A 19,785-nucleotide genomic window follows, 5' to 3' on the forward strand; every position below is an offset into this window, starting at 1 on the left:
GTTCGTTCACACCCAATTATTTCAAACCATCAACCAACCAACTAAATTGCTTTAAATACAAAAAATAAAAAATTCAAACCATCAGACCCGTTTGCCTGCCTCTTTAAATCCAATTCCAAATCCAAAGGAATGCGTTGTAGTGAAAGTGAAACTTTTTCAATTCAGATATGATTTTATCTTATTTTTAATTTTTCTTGACTCAGTTGAGTCCTTGCTTAATAATTAAAAAAAAATTATTTCAAACCGTCACCATGACTTTAAAATACAAAGACTGTTGTATCAGTGCACATCTGTAGGCTGGACTTCCTTTCAATTCTTTGTATAATCCAATCGAGTTTTCCTCTTTTTTTTTTTTTTTCAAAGTAAGATAATATAAGTGTTGCCATTTGTATAAAAATAATAAGGTAGATAGAGAAAGAAAAAAGGACTAAAGATATGTAATTGCAATAAAATGTAGTTTCACTTACTTGCAAGAAATTTACAGTGACGAGGGTTATGCAAATAGCAAATTAATTCACAAATAATTGGAATTACAACAACTAAAAAAACACTACAGGGACCTAACTCCGGGGTTTTGGGTATTGGTACTGGTATTGATTGCTGTATATTTTTGGGAAAGGAAAAGGGTTCTCTCTCTAAGTCAAGCAACTTGTCCAAAACGAAACCAAGTCTCGTCTATCAGTCTACGACCGTAAAATGAGTGGTGGTGTTGTACTACACTACTACTACTACTACTAATTTAACTTTTCTTCCTTGGATTATTTTATGTTTCATTATTCATCGTCACGAGTGGCACTATTGGACTTGTTCCACCTGATTCACTTTACTTTTCTTTTTCTTTTTTCTTTTTTGGGCAGGAGGTTCATTTTTTGTTAATCGGAGTGTAAATTCCTCTTGAACTTTTCACTATTTCATTTTTCTTTTATACTAGTTTCCACGTAGCTCATGTAACAAAAAAAAAAAACTACCACACTTTGAGTTGGTGGCCACCACTAAAACATTAAGACTTGGTGGGGTGGAAGGTCAAGGGTTCAAACCTTGCCTCTCACCAATTGCCACAATATGTGGATTTATTGAACAAAAATCCATATGAGTGCGTGATGTACTCGTATGGTGCTATGGTGATTCAGTCCCCTAGTATAGAGTGTAGGTCTATCGTAACCGATAAAAAAAAAAAAAATGTAACACAAAAAAAAGAGGGTGGAAGGTGGCTTATTAAACTTTCAAGGTAATGGCTTATTAAACACACTATTAGAGCCTTGGATGACCAAAGCCACCATAGCACACCATTTTACCCGGAAACATGCCTCTCCTGCTCTCCTACTTCAAAGACAAAACTAAAGGCAAAAGTCTTCCCTAAATCAATTCCTTTCTTCGGTTGGTTAATTTTGTTCTAGTTTTTTTTCCCCATTTTCTGGCTCCTAGTCTTTTTTTTTTCTGCAATGATATTTTGATTTTATAATCTAATCTATCATATTCTTCAGATACCAACATTAAATCAAAAAGATGTTCAAACATGTCTTTTAAAATTTTTCTTTTAATTAAGATTCAAATTCCCAACCTATAATTCAAAATTGAACTTAACCCCACTCTGATGGCCAGTTTTGACTCAGTGGTGCTCTTACTTTTTTCAACAGCCTGAATCAGACTTTTGTTGTTTTCAGTGGTGCTCTTACTCATACTGCATTTTTCACGCACTCCGTCCATCACTCCTAGTCCTATCTTTTCCAGCTACTGCCCGACTTGTTATAAATAGCCTCCATCACATGCTTTCCTCAGAAAAATTCCTTATCTTCTCCACCAAAAAAAAAAAAAATAAAAAAATCAACTCTTCCCCTGTCAACATCATCAGAAAATACAGTAGAAAATACGCATTATACTACCGCTACACTCAACTCTCATCCCATACGTAAAACCGTACTCAACCATCCTTGTTTAATTTTCTTTCTGTCATTCTTTAATCCAAAAAATCAACACACTCATAATACCAATCTTACCCCTCGTCTCTCCCTTTATAATTCTAGGCTCCCTCGCCACATTTCCCAACTCAGTCTTCCCCGGCCGGCCCTCCGCCACAGAAAAGAAATCCCAAAACATGGCGACTCTTTCGTTACTTCTCTTGTTTTCTTTGCTTTCTTTCGCATCAGCTCAGGACATGTCCATCCTGAGCTACGGTAACGCAAACCTAAAGACGAGTGGCAGTGGGAGGACGGATGAAGAAGTGATGGCCTTGTACGAGGAATGGCTAGTGAAACATGGTAAGTCGTACAACGGCCTGGGAGAGAAAGATAAAAGGTTTGAAATTTTTAAGGATAATCTTAGGTACATCGACGAACAAAACAGCTTGCCCAACAGGACGTACCAGCTCGGGCTGAACCGGTTTGCTGATCTGAGCAACGAGGAGTACCGTTCCACTTACTTGGGAACCCGCCCTGATCCCAAAAGGAGGTTGGCCAAGACTTCCAGCGATCGCTACCGTCCAAAAGTAGGTGATAGCCTGCCGAACTCCATTGACTGGAGAGAAAAAGGTGCTGTTCTTCCGGTCAAAGATCAGGGAAGCTGTGGTATGAAGTTTTCCTAGCTCTATATTTTACTTTGATTTTTATTTTATTTTATTTTCTTTTTCATCTTGCTTGATGGTTAGATTTGTTGGAGCTTGTTTCATTAGCAAATTTTTTTGCTTAAAACTCCTTTGGTCCGTATGTTTTGGTTGAGAATTATTTATTTATTATTATTATTTTGTGTTTTTTATGAATAGATGTAGAAAATTTTTGGAAAATCCGAGTAAGAAATGAATATAAGTAGCCAAAGAAGAAAAAAAGGTAGTCAAGCTGTAGTAATAGCTAGCAGAGTTTTATGATGGAGAAAGTTGGTGGGTATTTTGGTAAATCGGAAATCTAGATTAATTATTGCTTTGGGTGAATATTAGTATTAATTGCTTTGGTTTGTCGTACATCTTTACCTGGGCCTTTTTATTTAAACAAAAAAAGGAAAATAAAAATTAAACTAGAGTTATTTATTTAATTTTGGGGGGGGGGGGGGGGGGGGGAAGGGGGGGGCGTCTACTGATTCTACCACACTTTCCCGTGAAATTCAAGTCCGGCTTTGAAACTATTGGTAGATTAGACTCTTTTTTTTTTTTTCCAAGTTTTAGTTGCTTATATACTAATTTTTCTAATGTTGTTGATGTTGCTACATTAATTCTTTTTATTTTCTCTCAAGATTAAGCCCTCTTATCATTCCGTAGTTGTGCCTTATTAACAGTTCACACCTGTTTCTATAATGGACAACTTCTTGCTCCGGCAAAATACTCCATCACACTTCCTTTTAGTAGCTACCAAATATTTTGGTCGTGCCTAATTTCTGGCCTACCTAACTTACTTGCGAACATTAATTTCTTTGTTGTTAGTTCATCTTATGTTGGTGAGCATTCAATTTCACAAGATACTAGCAGTATATACATGTTCGGATTTGGGAAGAAATCTAGTTGTTGTAGGCCTTACTGGTGATGGTGTCCTTGATTTTCTTTTACACGGGAACGATATGAATGGCCCTTGTTTCAGAGATATGTGTGCGACTCATTTTTTGTCGACCAATGGCTCCCACCCTCACAAGAAGAAAATATGAAAAAAAGAAGGCATAAAGAGCAGAGGCAAGCATCATGCAGGACTCGCTTGATCTCACAATCCGACGCCCCATTAAGAAATTCTTTAATCAACTTGCCGTACCACATTAGCAATTAACTAAATAGCTAAGAATCTTGTACTGTATTGCTCATTAACATAATGAGAAGGTAATCAAGAAAAGCAGAGCACCAGCAAAGTGTTTCGTTGAGTTGGTGATTTCGTTTGCCACTTACCCTTGTTAATGTCTGTGTGCTGATCTTACATTGTTTTGTGGATTAATTTAATGGGAAAACGAAGGGAGTTGCTGGGCCTTCTCAGCAGTTGCTGCCGTGGAAGGGATCAACCAGATTGTGACTGGTGATTTGATCTCCCTGTCTGAGCAAGAACTAGTGGATTGTGATACTTCTTATGATGAAGGCTGCAACGGTGGCCTCATGGACTATGCGTTTGAGTTCATCATCAACAATGGTGGCATTGATACTGAGGAGGACTATCCGTACAGAGGCAGGGACATGAGATGTGACACATACAGGGTACGCATTGAATTCTTTATGTTAGTTTAAAAAAAAAAAAATTAATCAGCAAAAAAAATAATGACTAAGAACCTAGCTCTTGCTTGCAGAAAAATGCCAGGGTGGTCACAATTGACGGCTATGAAGATGTAATTCCCTATGATGAGAGGGCACTGCAGAAGGCCGCGGCCAATCAACCCGTCAGTGTTGCCATTGAAGGTTCGAGCAGAGATTTCCAACTCTATTTGAAAGTGAGTTCATCTTTCTAGTCATTGAAAAATGCCAAAAAAAGTTTTCCTTCGTTGAATGAATATGTTTTCATGATTTAAAGTGAGGATGTTTGCAATCATTGCAACAATGATGTATATACGGAAACTTTTATGTTGTCATCAAATAATTGTTTAATTAGTTAATTTGTTCTCTTCCTAGTACTTCACTGCAACTGAAAGGTAATGGTTTAGCTCCTTTCTATTATTGAAAACTGGTTCCCATTCACCTCATAATTTTGTTGGTTTACCACGAGCAAGACTCTTTAATTTTTTAGTGTGTAGAAGGCTACAACTCGTGAGATTTTCGAGTTCAGTGCTGAACTCTGTAATTCTATAGGGATAGGACACAACATGCTGCTTAATTCTGCACAGTTTCTGCTCTTTACTTGCCTGTTAATATATATTTACTTTGAACAACTTCAGGGTGTATTCACCGGCAACTGTGGGACTGCATTAGATCACGGTGTGAATGTGGTTGGATACGGTACAGCAAACGGTAAGGATTATTGGATCGTCAGGAACTCATGGGGTGCAGAGTGGGGGGAGGATGGCTACATCAGGATGGAGCGTAATGTCAAAGCAAACTCAGGCCTATGTGGCATCACCAGTGAGCCCTCTTACCCTGTCAAGAAAGGCCCAAATCCTCCCAATCCTGGTCCTTCCCCTCCATCTCCAATCAAGCCTCCGGCAGCCTGTGATAATTACTATGAATGCCCACAGGACAACACCTGCTGCTGCGTCTACGAGTTCTATGGCTCGTGCTTCGAATGGGGATGCTGCCCTCTAGAAGGTGCCGTATGCTGTGAAGACCACTACAGCTGCTGCCCCCACGATTACCCCGTTTGCCATGTTCAGTCAGGCACTTGCTCACTTGTAAGTAAATGCTGTCATTTAACTTGTCCTTAGATAATTTTCTTGCAGATACACCGAGTTTTATCTTTGCTTATAAAACCAACTTTCTTGTTTTAACACAGAGCAAGGACAACCCTCTTGGAGTGAAGGTTATGAAGCACATGCTTGCTAGGCCTATTAAGAGCATGAAGTCAGGCACGGAAGGAATGAAGAGCAGCTCTTAAAAAGACCTGATGACCAATCTGTAAGTGGTGGATAAAGGAAAGGAAAGGCAGAGGTTTATCACCCTGTTTTCCATAGAGGCCTCTAGTCCACCACTGAAGTTACAGAATCCGATTGATGATTGATTAAAGATGATTAGACGGTCATCTGTATATAGGCTTTAAATATCTATCTAAAACTTCTATTCGAGCAAACAGAACAAGTAGAACATTCATCTGCTACAATCTGACTTGTTTATGTGTACTTAAATCTTATTTAAATGCTGGCTTGGATTTCATTTCGGTCAATGGCGATCTGGTTCCTTTTAACAGTTTATGTGCTGCTTTACTGGTTATATATTACATAAAGCTTTAGCAGCGGCATGAGTGCTATTTAGGCACTGGCCAAAAGGTGGTTATGTAAAGGCTTTAGAGAAAACCATTCTGGGAAATATTTTTGAGATCCTCACAGGAACGGTGAACTTTTAATGAACGAGGGAGGTTAGTTGATTATCATCGGGGCTATGTGAATTTAGTGCAGCAAAATTTTAAGCAAATAAAGTTAATCCATATCGAATAATGGGTGAATTCATATTTGTGTTTTGGCTTGAACGAGGCTGATCTTGAACAGTTGCAGCTGATGAACAAATTTTTTTTCCCTTTGGATGGATGGTGGTGAACTTCCATGACTGCAGGAATTCGTCGTACAAAAAAAAAAAAAACTGATATTGGATATGAATTTCTGATGGGGCTGGGCCTTTTGCCGATTTAGGTAGCTATCCAAATTTGACTGTGATGACCCTTTCAAATTCTTCTATCAGCCTTAACCACTTTTAAGGACGGGGCCCAAGTACCCCTAACATTTTTCAACCTCCAAGTTTTTCCTTGGCTTTCATCCTTGTTACATGACAAAATTTCAACCAATGACGTGCTAAACTATTTTTAACCCAAAAAAAAAAAAGAAGTGTAAAACTATTTCTTCTACAGATTTTTTATGAACAAATCCTATCCATATTTATATTGCACAAGAAATCAAAGAATGAGCTAAAGCAAATAAAAATTGATCTTAGACTATGCAAATAATAAGAGCATATAAACTTACTTTGGACAATACTCCCAGACAAACCACATATATTGTTTGAGATTCAAATCAACGAGTCGTATGATTGAAAGGGGCCACATCAATGTCCTGTTAAACATCGCAATTATTTTTCTCCGAATTTACGCACCACCTTGCAAGAAAAGCCCAAAAAAATTGGGGTTAGGGTTCGGGACCATCCAATCTGTCAAAGATTGGATATCATATCCAGCTTCTTTCACGCGCCACAATTTGATCATTGTTCTTTGCTCACTCATCTTTTTGTCCATCTTTTATCTTCTTTTTCTTCTTTCGCTTTCATGGTATATCTGTTCCTTTTTCAGTCAAGATGCTATATATATATCTTTTCTACTTAGTGGAAAAGTTAAAAAAAGAGTAGCAATATCTGAAATTTATCATTTTGTTTTTCTCTCAATCCCAGTTTGCCTCTGTCAATCGCAAAAATTTTTATTGCTTTCTTCGAAAGGAATGAATTGACAATTGGGTAGAGCTAAGGATTAATAGCCTCATCTCATCTGTAGACAGATTTTAGTGTATCCTTGGCAACTTTGTGACTGCATCAATTACAAGTCCTGCTAATGAAACAACAAGAACAGACGACCAATCTATATATATATATCATCAACTCTCATCAAGGGGTGTGTTTGGATTGCAGATTTTCAAAGAAAAATTACTATGTTTTTCGTGGATACATTTTTCAATTATCTTTTTATTTTACACATATTAAATCGCCGTAGTAATTTTTCTACAAAAAAATCCAGAAAAATGCAATCCAAACGCACGCTTATTAGTCAGCAAACTAGCAATCCTAAAGTGCAATTAAGCGTGACAACATTAGATTGGATATCTGTTTGTACCTCTACTCTATGGTTCCAAAAATCAGAAGCACTACGTAATACTCCATAACCTACATTTTGGTGGCCAAAAGAAAAAAAAATTATTTGGCAATTAGTGAGATATTGGCACATAGCTGCAGTTACAAGTGGGTAAGTAGGAAGCAAAATTTAAATCCATTCCCTAGATGCCGATATAGCAGATATATATATATATATATATATATATATATATAAGTAATGATGTGATATGTAGTTGTGTACTAACAGCTTGAATGTGACACTGTTTCCTCCAAGAGATGGAGATGTGGTACAAGAAGTTAGGTTGAATCGAAAATCCAAGATATTTCTATTGGGCCGACGCCATTAATTTCAAGCTTCTGGAGTTCAGATTACTAGTGGTGACATTTTCATCTCCTTCCAACCCTGTCTTTATTGCCCCTGAGACAAGTGTTGTCACCATTAACTTGGAACTACGTTGTATTATACTGCTGCTGCTGCTGCTGCTGCGCTTATCTGTATATCGCAGGAATATGTTGCATAATTAGAAGAAGTTGTCGTCTGACAAAAAAAGAACAACTCAAATTATGTGCGTTAATTGTAATGTTATTCAAATGTAATCCTTCCGCTCGTCTTGACCCGATGATCATAATCATGGTAGAATTGATTATAATCTTGTATGGTTATCTAAAGACCACAAAGCATAACTCAAAATTGTGTTAAAGACCATTGGATTCTAAGTTATCCATAATAACATTTCTTGTTTCAATTCCAGATAGAACGTGGAGTGCATATATGCGCATTTGAGGATCAAAAATCTCAAACATAATGTTGAAGATTGCAGTTTGCAATAAGAGCTGAGATTCATTAAATTTATACAGAGTTTTATGCATCTAAAATTAAGCTGCCAGCGCCAAATCCAATACTCTTCTTGATAGTCTTAACATTAGAATCATGACAACGGTAAGAACTAATATCCAGCTATTTAATTAAGGTTCAGAGCACACTCTTCTTCTGACTGGGGTCCAAACCCCAGTTTCACTACCCTACATTCCACTCCTAAACTATGGCTTAAAGTTCCAGGCTTTCCTTCTTGAGCTGCCTCCATTGCTCAGGTTGTTTCAGCCTTTATATCACCACTTTGCATTTCACTTAAACCAATAAATTCATTGACCTTAACAGACTGGCTTGAAGTTTTCATGGTGCAATTCTGTTTGCTCAGCAGCAGAGTATCAGTTGCTTCAATTGCATTATAAGATGGTGAGATGGAAGGCATCTTTGGAATATAAGCAGCTCCAGGACTGCAAGCTGATGAGGGCAGAAGAGGTGGAATGGACCATAATGCCGGAGGTGGTCCAATCATGCCATTATGGGGACTGTTGAAGCCTAAGTTGATGGACTTGACTGGAAATTCGTCAGGTCGATCACAGTAGAGTCTCTTTGATCCAACTAGCTGGCGTTTATCATCAACCCCATAAGCTGTTTCTCCAGTTTCGATCATCAAATGGGGTGTTGTATTGGTCCTGAAAGTATGGGGCTGCTGAATTGGTAAATATGGTCTTTGTATAGCATAGATGCCTGGTATGCTCTGCAGGTAGCTGAACTTCCTTTGGATGCTTATCACCAAATTAAGATCTTCAGCAACCTAAAATTAAATATTGAAATGTTGTAAATCTCAACTGATTAACAGATGGATACCATGGAAAATTCCGTAAGAGTTGGAGAAGGAGAGACGGACCTTGTCAAACGAGCCAAGTTGTATTATGCCTTCTCTTACTGCTATAATTGCAATCGTCTGCCAAGGATTGAAACAATTTTTGATGTGATCTTGGTGGAACTGAGAAGAATATGTATAGGAGTTTACACTAACCTGAATGCCTGAATTAAATTGAGCCTCCCATGCTCTTGGTTGCTGTTTAAAAAGAAAGATCAAGTACAAGAAAATGCAATCAATTGACATGAAAAAAAAAAAGAAAAAAAAGAGGTAATACTGGAAATTTGGTTTCAACTCCTCACAAGGGCAATTTTTTGCTTACAGGATCAACGGATACATTCCATGAATGGATGAAGCTGGGATCATTTTCATTTGGACAGTCTCTGAACACCCATTTATGACTGTTATCTGAAGCAACTTTACCCACCAATCTGTAACCAAGATCATACAAGATAATTGGAATTTTAATCCACTTAAACAGTAATCACAAGAAGGTTAAGTAAGAACATAACTGCTATCTATATGTACCCTTCTCCAAAGTTATAGACCTCATGAGACATTTTGAAGAAAATATCAGCTCCAAATCTTCCCTTCACATATCCGCTACCTGCTCGTTCGCATTCGTAAAAATCACAGAATCCATCTTCCCAAACAAGTATCCTGAGCCAAAAATTGGAAGTTAGATTACTTGATGAGTTGTAATTGGACACAAAATGATCATAATTCTCAAATAAAAACTTTACCAGTTCCTTTTGTTCCCTGTAGCACGATCAAGTATGCTTCCTCCATGATCCCACCTGCAACATTTCGAGCAAATTATGATCTTCATTACGTTACAATTACCGAAAAAGAGCATTTCAAGAATTCTTGAAATTCATTATTTGGATTGAAACATTTAAGGTACTTACTTGGGTGGAGGATAATTTCTTGGCAGGATCCTCCAGAAAACAGAATATACCCACTTAGCAGAGGTGGAAGAATCTGAACTAGAAGCAGTACTAGTTCGTGTAGTACACAAGCTTCTGAGAGTGTGCTGTAAAAGACAGTTAAGCATGGGAAGTCCACCATCCATTGTCCAGAGCCAGAGAGAACTGACTGAAAGAGAAAAACAAGCTTACAACTTCGGTGTAGGTTCCAATCACAATTAAAGGATAAAGAGCAAACAAAGAAAAGTTGCATAACCACGCGTAAGAGAGGAGAGTGAATTGCACAACTTTTGCAACCCCAAAACTTCTTTTCTTTTTTTTCCTTTTACTCTTTGGCTTTTGGACTTTCTCTGACTAGAGGAATCAGGGAGTACTTGAAAATGTGAGGTCATGGAGCTGGAAAAGATATAGTTGCCCTGCCCTCTGAAGGAAGGAACACGAGTAGGGACTATACCAAACAGGGGGTTGGTTAAATGACAAGGGTCCAAAAAACGAAAGTTGAAAGTTTGTGCATCTTTATCAGACATCAAGTACGACTTGTCCAAAGAAGTTCAAGATTAAAAACTAAGAAATCACGAGTAAGTAGTAGTTTATATGCAAATGCTAATCCAAAACCACCTATATTTATCGGGTATTCCTGCGTTAAACTAGTAGTAAACTACTGCTAAATTATTAGAACTCAAAAGTCTTGATCATCGTTTTCTATACATAAATTTCTTGAGATGGCCCGTGAACTATTTTGTCAACATAATAATCAAATCAACAGTAGTGTTGTTGGATGAATTTTGACGTTCGGGGACTACCCAAAAAAAAAAAAAAAAATCTCTTAGCAGTCTGTTTGAACTTTAATACACTTTAATTGTCCTTGGCAGAAGTAGATGACAGAAGTTACTCCCACTACGGTACTGAGCTTATGAGATTTGATGCTGCTGTCTTTCTACACAGCTTAACAACTGTCTCATTTTCCTAAGACTTTGGTGAGACTGGTCAGGCCCGATGAAATGTACAGCTCCCCAAATTCTTTGCTAGAAGTAAATACGACGCACATTAGCTGCTTGCTTTAGAGGGCATTGTCATGATTGTGCCTTCTTCTAATCAATTACTTTTTAGTTCATCAGAAATGGACTTACAACCTATCATGAAAATCTCTTTCCGCTAATCATTCTTGGTGGACGAGAAAAGTGGAACCTGTCTGTTACTCGAAATGGAAAATTGTTCGTTTTTCCCCCCCTCCCATTTTGTATTTTTGATGGTAAACAGACTATTAATTTTGCCCAATCAAGCTTTGATAAGTTGACTTTGCTTATTCAAGCGATTACCTCAGCTGAAACATTTTATATGACAAACCATTCCCTTCCTAGACTCCATCACCTCTTCCTAACATCATTCAGCTACGTACAAGCAACCAATGGCCACCAACGACACGCCATCTACACCTCAAATTGTGGCCTATCCCATATTCATGTGACCGCGAGTTCTTGCAGCTTTAGGCTCCGATAACAATAAGTTGTGTCCTAGCAACGCAGTTATGGTCACCTCTTTTTATTGTTGACAATTTGTCAAAAGGGACAATAACACAGTAGACGATCTTCCTAATATATATATATTTTTTTTTTTCGACACAGGGGTGTCCGGGTCAATCCTTACGGGGCCCGACTAATCCCCTGCGGCCTGGGCCCGGCGCCCCAACCCGGTCCAAACGCGTTAAGTGCGCGGAGAAATCCAGCGGAGCGGAGACTCGATCTTGTGACCTCAAGGTTCACGGGTGAGAGGCGCTGCCGCTGGACCATTCACGCGGGGGCCGACGATCTTCCTAAATACTAGATGATAAATTAGTAAAGCTAAACAGCCAAAATTAAAAGCATCAAGTTTGATGAAGCCGAAATTATGGTTATATAATCACTTTATGTGGTACACAACCCAATAAGTTAGTTGAGAAGAAGTCTCAAGGTGCGTTTAATAAAATTGAAAATTGAAAAATAAATTGTTAAGTTTTAAATGTAATACAGTTGAGTGTATTTATCACTTATTTTTTGGAACAAGTTTTGCCTCATAAATTTAATGCTAATTAATTAAATCAGATGTCTTAATTTGTTGTTATTAAATGTGTTTGAACATGCTAAAATCTGAACTCGTTAAATTTAAGTGCTGTATTTGAATTATCAAACAGGGCCTTAGTTTTATTCATTCACTTGTTTGAAGCTACAAGATGTTGACAATTAGAAGCTTATGCCAAGTTGGTTCGTTTACCTTTCGGCACATCGCAGTCGTAGGGAGATTTGAGTGATTGTGTGCCATAGTTAGGTCCTCCTCAAGAACCCCAGACTAATTCAAATAATCCAACCAATTTAACTGCTGAAAGAGCAACTCCAAATTCAGTGTCTGCAGAATTGAATACTACAGTCCGTTAAGGTCACAAACATGTCTAGTAATTTAAGAAATTTCTAACCAAAAGATGAGGGCATATGGTATCCTCATTTAGAGATCACAGTAAGTTGCCTAATGACATTCAAGAGACTGGATCCTAATCTTGAGGAGGCCTCCTCGAGGACAAATTGCTTGTAGTTGCAGGTGGTCCTGCAAGGTTGAGTGGTCATATCACCCCACGCCGTGCACTAAATCTTGTCCCAAGTCCATCATCAAGATTGATTTGGAACTTTGTCTTACCTCTTACAACCGGACACACCTATTTTTTCTTCACTGTATACCGTTTCCATGATGTTGATCTTAGCTTGCAAAATCCATTTTGCTGGCGTGCTATTTGTTTTATTGGGCTATATTTCGTGTCCCTCTGGCTCCCTTGCATTGGCCACCGAATGGATGAGCAGAAAATTATTATAGGAAAGAGCGACTCCAATATTTCTTAACCTCAAGAAAATGAGGAAGCCACGGTGAAGAAATGGGAATATGTATATTATGCATCTATCAGGGTGAATAGCATCAATCACTAGAGGACGCTGCAACCACAAGCTGCATCATTTGAGAACTATAATCAGCAAGCTTAGAAAGTTACAAGTCCTGGCAGATATATGGTTTCATTTGCACAAGACTGATAAATCAGGGTCCTCCGCATCCATCCTAGTTTTGTTGAGGTCGACTTTTTTGACCATCGGAAACAAACCATACTTTTCCTACCGGCTTCAATTATAGAATGGAGGTCTCATGCAAGTTCGGAATCGACACTTAAAAGCATCAGACACTTTAGTCCACCGATGATCTTGCTTGACTTGTAACAATGCGTCTACCAGACCAATCCTCCAATGCCTCAGCTTGGGTCAAATGAAAACCAAAGAAGAAAAATGAAGGAAAAATGCATCAGAAGTTTCATTTCACGGACAGGTGGACTACGCAGAGAAAATTTATTTAAAACTCTATCATCTCCACCAAAAAAGGGTCGCAAAATACTTTTAACACCAAAATTTCCATCCTAATTCCAATCCCGATCCCATCCCAAGTTAAAATATGTAGGATCACAGTGCAGAATTTGTGCTTCCACGTTAACTAACCCAAGAGCCTTTTCTCTCTCTTGAAACCTTCTTTCATTTGAAAATAGATGTCAGCGCTCTCAACAAGCTCAACCTTCACAAAACTGGAGACAACGGTAAACTTCAATTACAAAGAATCGTGCTCCCTACTCAATGACAATGGAGATAAAAGGCATAATATGTACCGTGGCATCTTGAAAGCAAGGGGCAGATAATACAACCCCACGGAAGCAGGTACCAAGACTTGACATCTCCAGATTGTAGGCCAACAGGGTATATTAACACTTTCCAACAAGACATCAATGGCATGGGCCTTCCAGCCCCCTCAATAATCACTTGTCCTACCTTCCCTTATCTTTTAGGATAGAGGTTTCAAGTACAGTTCCTACTGGTGAAGTTTCGTGATTAAAAATAAATCGCTTGGGCTTACCTTTAATCATGTTCATCTTTCCTGATCAACTTCATATAACAATCAACACGCTATACTAACTAAGATCACACTCACTAAAATGTGAGAAGAACTTGTCACCTCAGGACAAACCCCATAGAAAAATGGATTCATCCCAATCAAAACTCTTAATCCAGAAGCATTGCACGACTGCCAACTTAAATTCCAAGGCAATCATCTATCGACTTTTCGGGGGCTCAATCATATAAAAAATAAAAATAAGGAATTGCAACATGAGAGCAAGATATCTACCAAAAGCATGGGATACAAATCTGCCAGTCAAAGAAAGGATCAGCGCCTTTGAAGAGGTGATCTTACTCAGGTCAAATGACATGAGAAATACAACAAAACATTGTAAAATAGGAGAGCAAGGAAAGCTAGATACTAAAATATCTGTGAATAGTACAATACATTTTAGGATTTAATCGTTCTGCATTTACATTGACATGTAATGGAATAAGTGTCATATCAGTTAGAAGTAAAAAGGTGTTCTATATGAGCATAGAGGCACCAGAAAACTAAATTATCCTTCACTGCAAAAATAAGATACTTGGAGAATTCTTCGGGAATAACTATGAAATTCCATTGCTGAAGATTATAGCCGCCTAAACAACCTAAAATATAGGTAAAAGTCTTCCATCTTTACCTGAACCATCAAGGCCTGGAAATGCTAGCGTCATCAGAGGGAACTACTTTCTTCCCGGTGTAACGCTGAGTCAAAAGGGTGAAATGTTTCAACTACTTTACAAATGCCAAAATAAAATCTGACAGGATAACAGAAACAAAATACTAAAAATGACCAATTAATATCTAATAACTAAATGGTTGAGTATCTACCTGTTTACCAAAGGTGAAGGGCACATATCTATATTTGATCATGTGCATTATCTGCCTCTTCATCGTTGAAATGAATAGAACCAACCAATAGAATAACAAAATTGGCCAGAACACAGGTACATCAAACGCACTGAAAAAAGTCAGCACAAATGCAACACAGAAGGCTTTTGTGAGTGAATACCTGTCATTAAGAAGTAAAGAAGATTAATCCTTCCATTTTCCAGTAACAGATACTGCATAATGGTATTCGGAACTCATAAGATAAAGCATCAGGTGAAGTCTGTCAAGGTAAGATGAATGACAGTAAATCATGATTAAAGAGGAGAGAAACTAAGACTGTGTAAAATGACAAGTTGCAAAAGAGGAAATATTGTTGGACAAATACACAGTTAAAACTGAGGAAATCATATAGACAGGAAATCAAAGCCTCAATAAACGTAGCGACCATATAGCTCAGCAATATTTTGCCAGAATACAATCATGTGTGACCATAGCTGATTACTTAAGGTCTCTGAGTCGAACATGCTAGTAGCTGATTCAGACAATCAGACATTGATTTCAACATTAACATCCTATCCATTTCACTACTCAGAAGTACAAAAGATGGCTTTTCTACAGATAATAATATTTTACATCCAGGAAAGTGATTTGGATGGACTCGTGACTCATTAGACAACTCCATGCCAGGAATTCAATATCAGTGTGTCCAACAACATTATCTAAAAGTCCCCGCCCTTTTAAAAAGAAGTAAATTTAAACAATAGCTGAACAAGCATAATGCTCATTCAAGTATAGGGAGGGAGCATGGAAATTACTCAATCTTCTCCTATTGGCAACAGTTCACAAAATTTTATTAAAGGCCATTACTCAAATGTAGTTCTCTCAAATCCTAAACAGCATCATAAAATATGAACTCTAAAGTTGTATATTAATGATTATGATCACCCCAATATTGGCTGGATATATCTCCAGGGCAGCAAACGCATTCAGTGTCTGGAAAAATTAATACGTCGGCTTCCAGGTTACCAATTGTCAGGGAATCTTATTTGTAATTGCAAAACTTAAATAGCAGTATGATATGCATATGACTGTCTCATAAGCTATGGGGATGGTGAGAATAGTCATATTTCAATGCTACATTACGAGAATAGTCATATTTAAATAGAAGTATAGAGAAATACTAGGCCCCTGCAAACACCAAATCTTCTAACCACACAAAGTCAACCATAACTTGGAACCAGTACAGCCATTGAAGCCCACAATTCTGTTCAAAGTTAAAAATCAGTTCCTTTTTTAACCCTTTTTCCCAATTTGTCCTAACCCAAATTTATGCAAAGGTGACCATGACAATAAATTGGGAGCAAACAGCAACTATCAAAATCACAATATTCTCAACCCATTAATTATGTTGCATAAAAGCAATAAATTGATAGCGCAAAGTCCCACTTTTCTACATCCTCGGAGGCCTTAAAAAACAAATATTGATCTTTTCAATCAATAATTAAAAATCTTAGGTATAATAGGAGCAAATGAGGACGCTACCAAAACTTGAATTCAGGGAGGCGGCGAACAAAGGGGCGGAACTCGTCGGAGCCGCGAGTGGGCAAAGAGGGTCCATCGTCGGCGGTGAGTTCTTGGAACTCCGGGTCCACCTGAGGGGAAAGAAAGGCGATCAACAGCTGCAAGACGTAGATTCCGAGCCCATAGGTGATGATGTAGAATCCTTCAACGAAGTACACGCGTACGGTGTAGATGAAAGCGATCACCACCAAGAAGATCCACCGGTTGAGCACCTGTGGCGTCGATTTGTCGAGCATATGTTGGTAACCCCGTGACATCGAGAAAACCCATTTCGAAATCGCCGATGAAGCTGCCGAAGATGATTCGCCGGCGGCTCCATCTGTACCTCCGCCACCGACATTCATGTTCTAACTTGCTGGAGTACTTTTTTTTTTTTCTCTGGTTTTTCGGTTTTTAATTTGTATTTACCAGTATTTTTGTTGGAAGGGAATTTGTCACGTTTTAACTGATCTGTTGAACTTGGGAAGCGGAGGAGGAAATTGATTTGGATTTTGGATTAATGAAAAAGGATAAACGCAGAAGGTTTCTGACAGTTGCACTCACCTCCCTTGAGGTTTAGAAAATAGCACTAACCTCCCCTAACATGAATTTGGGACCTATAATTGACATAAGATAAGATAAATTTACTTCTATACCCTAAGAGTTTAAAGTTGTTAGTAAACAAATTTGACACAAAAAAATTAGGGCAATGAACAAGTCTAAGATAACTGATTAAACAAGATTAACGGTTATTTTTTTGTTTTATTAGGTACTGTAAGTGCACTTGCAAAATGGTGCCATTTTGATGTTCTAATATGGTGTCATTTTGTGATTTACAACACTTGAGAGGACAATGCAAATCATATATTTTCTATATAGAAGAGAAGCAAAAGCAAAAAATGTAGGAGAAAGAAACCTCTAGATAAAGTTTCATAAAAGAAAAAATTTTGGTGGTTTTGGTTGAACTTATTTTATCTTATGCATTCATGAAACAAAAGGAGAAAGAAAGCAGAAATCAAGGCAAAATCTGGAAATTTTTCACTTTAAAAATCTATGGCAAGGTAAGCAATCTTTTATCATCTCAACTTAATACACAAAATTGTGCTGTTAGTTATAGTATGATGAAATTGCTGTGTCAATCATGAGAGAACATAATTGTGTATGAAATATGGTAAATAATATGAGATCAATATACTACAAAACATGACAATAAGAAGCTCTCTTGTATTGATCAAAGATGAATTTTCTTGTTTAATCAACAGTCTTTTTATATGTTTTAGAACCTTATATTTCTGAATATATATTTGTTGTTTCTTTCAAATTTTACTACTGCCCTTGTTCTCTTTGCACATATATCTTCTGAGTTTCACTAATTGTTTCCATTTCTTAATATTTTTTATTCTTTTACTAATACTACCTCACAAAAGACAAAAAGGGTGCAAATGGAACAAAATTATTATCTCACTTCCCAAGACCTTTTAAATAATACTTTTTCTAACATGGGCTGAAGTTGCTATCAAAATCTTAAATTCAGGAGATGTTAGTGCTATTTTCCAAACCTCCAAAGAGGTGAGTGTAATTGTCAGAAATCTCAAGGGAGGTTTCTATAATTATCACCAATAAAATGTTATAGGGCTTCGTTTAAACGTTTCACGAAGCAGAAGCCCAGCAGGATTTCCCCAATTGGACTCAGAGGCCCGTTTTGCATTTTGAATGCGAATGCAAGTGCAACAAAAAAATTTTTTTAAAAAAGTAATTTGTGTGTAAATAAGAGGTTTTGAACTAGATGTCTTGGTTGCAATTCATCCCTCTTATCATCCAATATAATCCTTCATCCCCCCCTCCCCCTCACCCACTTGAGTGTGACAAGTTAAACACTGTAATTTTATTAAATTTATGAATTTTTCAAGAGTTTTTCTTTAATGGTGAAAATCTTCAAGAGTTTGAAAATCTTGTTGATGTTTGATTTGAATATTTATTCTTTTTTTGGAGAAGGACTTGAATATTTGTTTTGATAGTAAAGCTGGATCATCATTTTATCTAGCTAAGTTGTGGTTAAGCTGATGCAGCTTGGCTTTTGATTTGAATTCTATTTCTACTTTTAGCCAAGTTTGGAATGTTTCTAATTTTGGCTGTGGGCTGAGATTTTGCTAAATTTTACTGTTAATTTCGTATAATTCTTATATGTCTATTGGCTCCAATTTGCTACAATTAACTATGGATATGCTATTAAGTTATTTCTGTGGACGATGGCAAAATTTTTGTGGCACCCAAAGGGTTTTTGGTGATTAGGAGGAGACACGTATGGGGAATTTAGATTAGAGTTGTATGTCTGAGAATGTATAGATGTATAGATACACATGGGCGTGGGATCGAGCTTCAATTCAATAGCCTACTATTTACCTGCAATGTAGAAGATTCACATGGGTTGTGCTTGAAAGCGTTGGGGACATTCCTGAGGCTGAGGTAAAACCTCCGGATAATGTGCCGTTTGTTTGCAAGCTGAATCCAATAACTGAAGATGGAGACCTGCATACAATATTTTCGCGCTTTGGAACTGTTAGATAGCTTGTGGGGCATGCTTTTACTGAGTTTGAAGATAAGGAGGCCTGTGAACAAAGCATACTTCGGCATGCATAATGCTTTGATTGATTATGGCGGATATATCCATGTTGATATCAGCCGGAGCGTTGCAAAACTTTGGTCCCAGTATAGGCGCAGAGGCCAAATGAATGAAGGAAAAGGCTGCTTTCTAACGTTGGTGCTCTTGATCACATGGCTAAAAACTGCATGATGGAGATCCAACCAATTCACAGGAGCTCTCAAAATACATCCTGAAAGATGGCAACACCCAGCAAGCGGGAGATGCTTCTATGAAATGGTATTTGATGGAGATGACCTTAAAAGCACCGGCCAGGATACCATGAACTTGAGAAAATTGACAAAAGAGAAGATAGGAAGCGGGCAGAACTTTCTTTAATTTGGAGCTAAGTAGTGAGTGATTAGGCTGAAGCTCACTACTTAGGCTTGAGCGAAGCTCATGTTATACGCGGTTATGATGCTTGAATTTCTAAACCATGACCTCAAGTTTAAATTTTTTTTTTTTTTTTTTTTTTTTTGAAACTCGATTAAGGGTCCGATAGCGCTTCTATCTGCATCATTAACGTGGTACCAAGTTCTTATTATTGGTAAAGGCTGTAAGTTTCCGTCAATCTCGTACAATTCTTATTGGTAAAGGCTCCAATTTACTACAGTTAACTCTAGACTTTGTCACCCAAAATTATTTTGTGATGGCAAAACCGAGTTTGTTTTGGCACAAAGGAAATACTTTGTGCTTTTGGTGAGAAGAAAGAAGCTTATATTTCATCTTAATTAGGGATGTGTGTCTGTTTGTATATATATAGGTATACATCCGGATATGAGA

General features: G+C 37.6%; 3 protein-coding genes across 4 annotated transcripts; 1 reads left to right on the forward strand and 2 right to left on the reverse strand.

Annotated features, from left to right (window-relative positions):
- The first annotated feature begins 1,969 nt into the window (after positions 1 to 1,969).
- Positions 1,970 to 5,768, forward strand: LOC113714646 (low-temperature-induced cysteine proteinase). The gene is made up of 5 exons (XM_027238621.2): positions 1,970 to 2,564; positions 3,924 to 4,159; positions 4,249 to 4,389; positions 4,831 to 5,280; positions 5,382 to 5,768. The coding sequence occupies exons 1-5, from the start codon at positions 2,096 to 2,098 to the stop codon at positions 5,481 to 5,483; spliced, it is 1,398 nt and encodes a 465-aa protein (XP_027094422.1). The 5' UTR covers positions 1,970 to 2,095; the 3' UTR covers positions 5,484 to 5,768.
- A 2,467-nt stretch (positions 5,769 to 8,235) lies between these two features.
- Positions 8,236 to 10,465, reverse strand: LOC113715094 (truncated basic helix-loop-helix protein A-like). Of its 2 annotated transcripts, none has more exons than XM_072069836.1 (8): positions 10,320 to 10,465; positions 10,014 to 10,200; positions 9,849 to 9,902; positions 9,634 to 9,765; positions 9,428 to 9,536; positions 9,262 to 9,303; positions 9,130 to 9,186; positions 8,236 to 9,036 (listed from the first exon to the last, which is right to left on the reverse strand). In XM_072069836.1, exons 2-8 carry the CDS (start codon positions 10,175 to 10,177, stop codon positions 8,503 to 8,505), a joined length of 1,092 nt encoding a protein of 363 aa, XP_071925937.1. In that variant the 5' UTR covers positions 10,178 to 10,200; positions 10,320 to 10,465; the 3' UTR covers positions 8,236 to 8,502. The 2 variants fall into 2 exon arrangements, with proteins under 2 accessions (XP_071925937.1, XP_027095060.2); XM_027239259.2 differs by having other exon boundaries at positions 10,288 to 10,464.
- Positions 10,466 to 14,211: 3,746 nt separating this feature from the next.
- Positions 14,212 to 16,865, reverse strand: LOC113715193 (protein RER1A-like). The gene is made up of 3 exons (XM_027239433.2): positions 16,344 to 16,865; positions 14,802 to 14,982; positions 14,212 to 14,675 (listed from the first exon to the last, which is right to left on the reverse strand). Exons 1-3 carry the CDS (start codon positions 16,724 to 16,726, stop codon positions 14,619 to 14,621), a joined length of 621 nt encoding a protein of 206 aa, XP_027095234.1. The 5' UTR covers positions 16,727 to 16,865; the 3' UTR covers positions 14,212 to 14,618.
- Between the last annotated feature and the right edge of the window lie 2,920 nt (positions 16,866 to 19,785).

This window comes from Coffea arabica, chromosome 10c, assembly GCF_036785885.1.
Source record: "Coffea arabica cultivar ET-39 chromosome 10c, Coffea Arabica ET-39 HiFi, whole genome shotgun sequence".
In the NCBI taxonomy this organism is placed as follows: Eukaryota; Viridiplantae; Streptophyta; class Magnoliopsida; order Gentianales; family Rubiaceae; genus Coffea; species Coffea arabica.

Excerpts from the sequence above, each read along its gene's own strand:
- LOC113714646 (XM_027238621.2), top strand. The coding sequence starts at position 2,096 with ATGGCGACTCTTTCGTTACTTCTCTTGTTTTCTTTGCTTTCTTTCGCA. Across the intron at positions 4,160-4,248 it reads TGAGATGTGACACATACAGG|AAAAATGCCAGGGTGGTCAC; the intron begins GTACGCATTGAA and ends TCTTGCTTGCAG. Across the intron at positions 4,390-4,830 it reads ATTTCCAACTCTATTTGAAA|GGTGTATTCACCGGCAACTG; the intron begins GTGAGTTCATCT and ends GAACAACTTCAG.
- LOC113715094 (XM_027239259.2), bottom strand. The coding sequence starts at position 10,423 with ATGACCTCACATTTTCAAGTACTCCCTGATTCCTCTAGTCAGAGAAAG. Across the intron at positions 10,201-10,287 it reads ACTCTCCTCTCTTACGCGTG|TCAGTTCTCTCTGGCTCTGG; the intron begins GTTATGCAACTT and ends TTTCTCTTTCAG. Across the intron at positions 9,187-9,261 it reads AATTTAATTCAGGCATTCAG|ACGATTGCAATTATAGCAGT; the intron begins GTTAGTGTAAAC and ends AATCCTTGGCAG.
- LOC113715193 (XM_027239433.2), bottom strand. The coding sequence starts at position 16,726 with ATGAATGTCGGTGGCGGAGGTACAGATGGAGCCGCCGGCGAATCATCT. Across the intron at positions 14,983-16,343 it reads CTCCCTGAATTCAAGTTTTG|GTATTCACTCACAAAAGCCT; the intron begins GTAGCGTCCTCA and ends TCTTAATGACAG. Across the intron at positions 14,676-14,801 it reads CCTTCACCTTTGGTAAACAG|CGTTACACCGGGAAGAAAGT; the intron begins GTAGATACTCAA and ends CTTTTGACTCAG.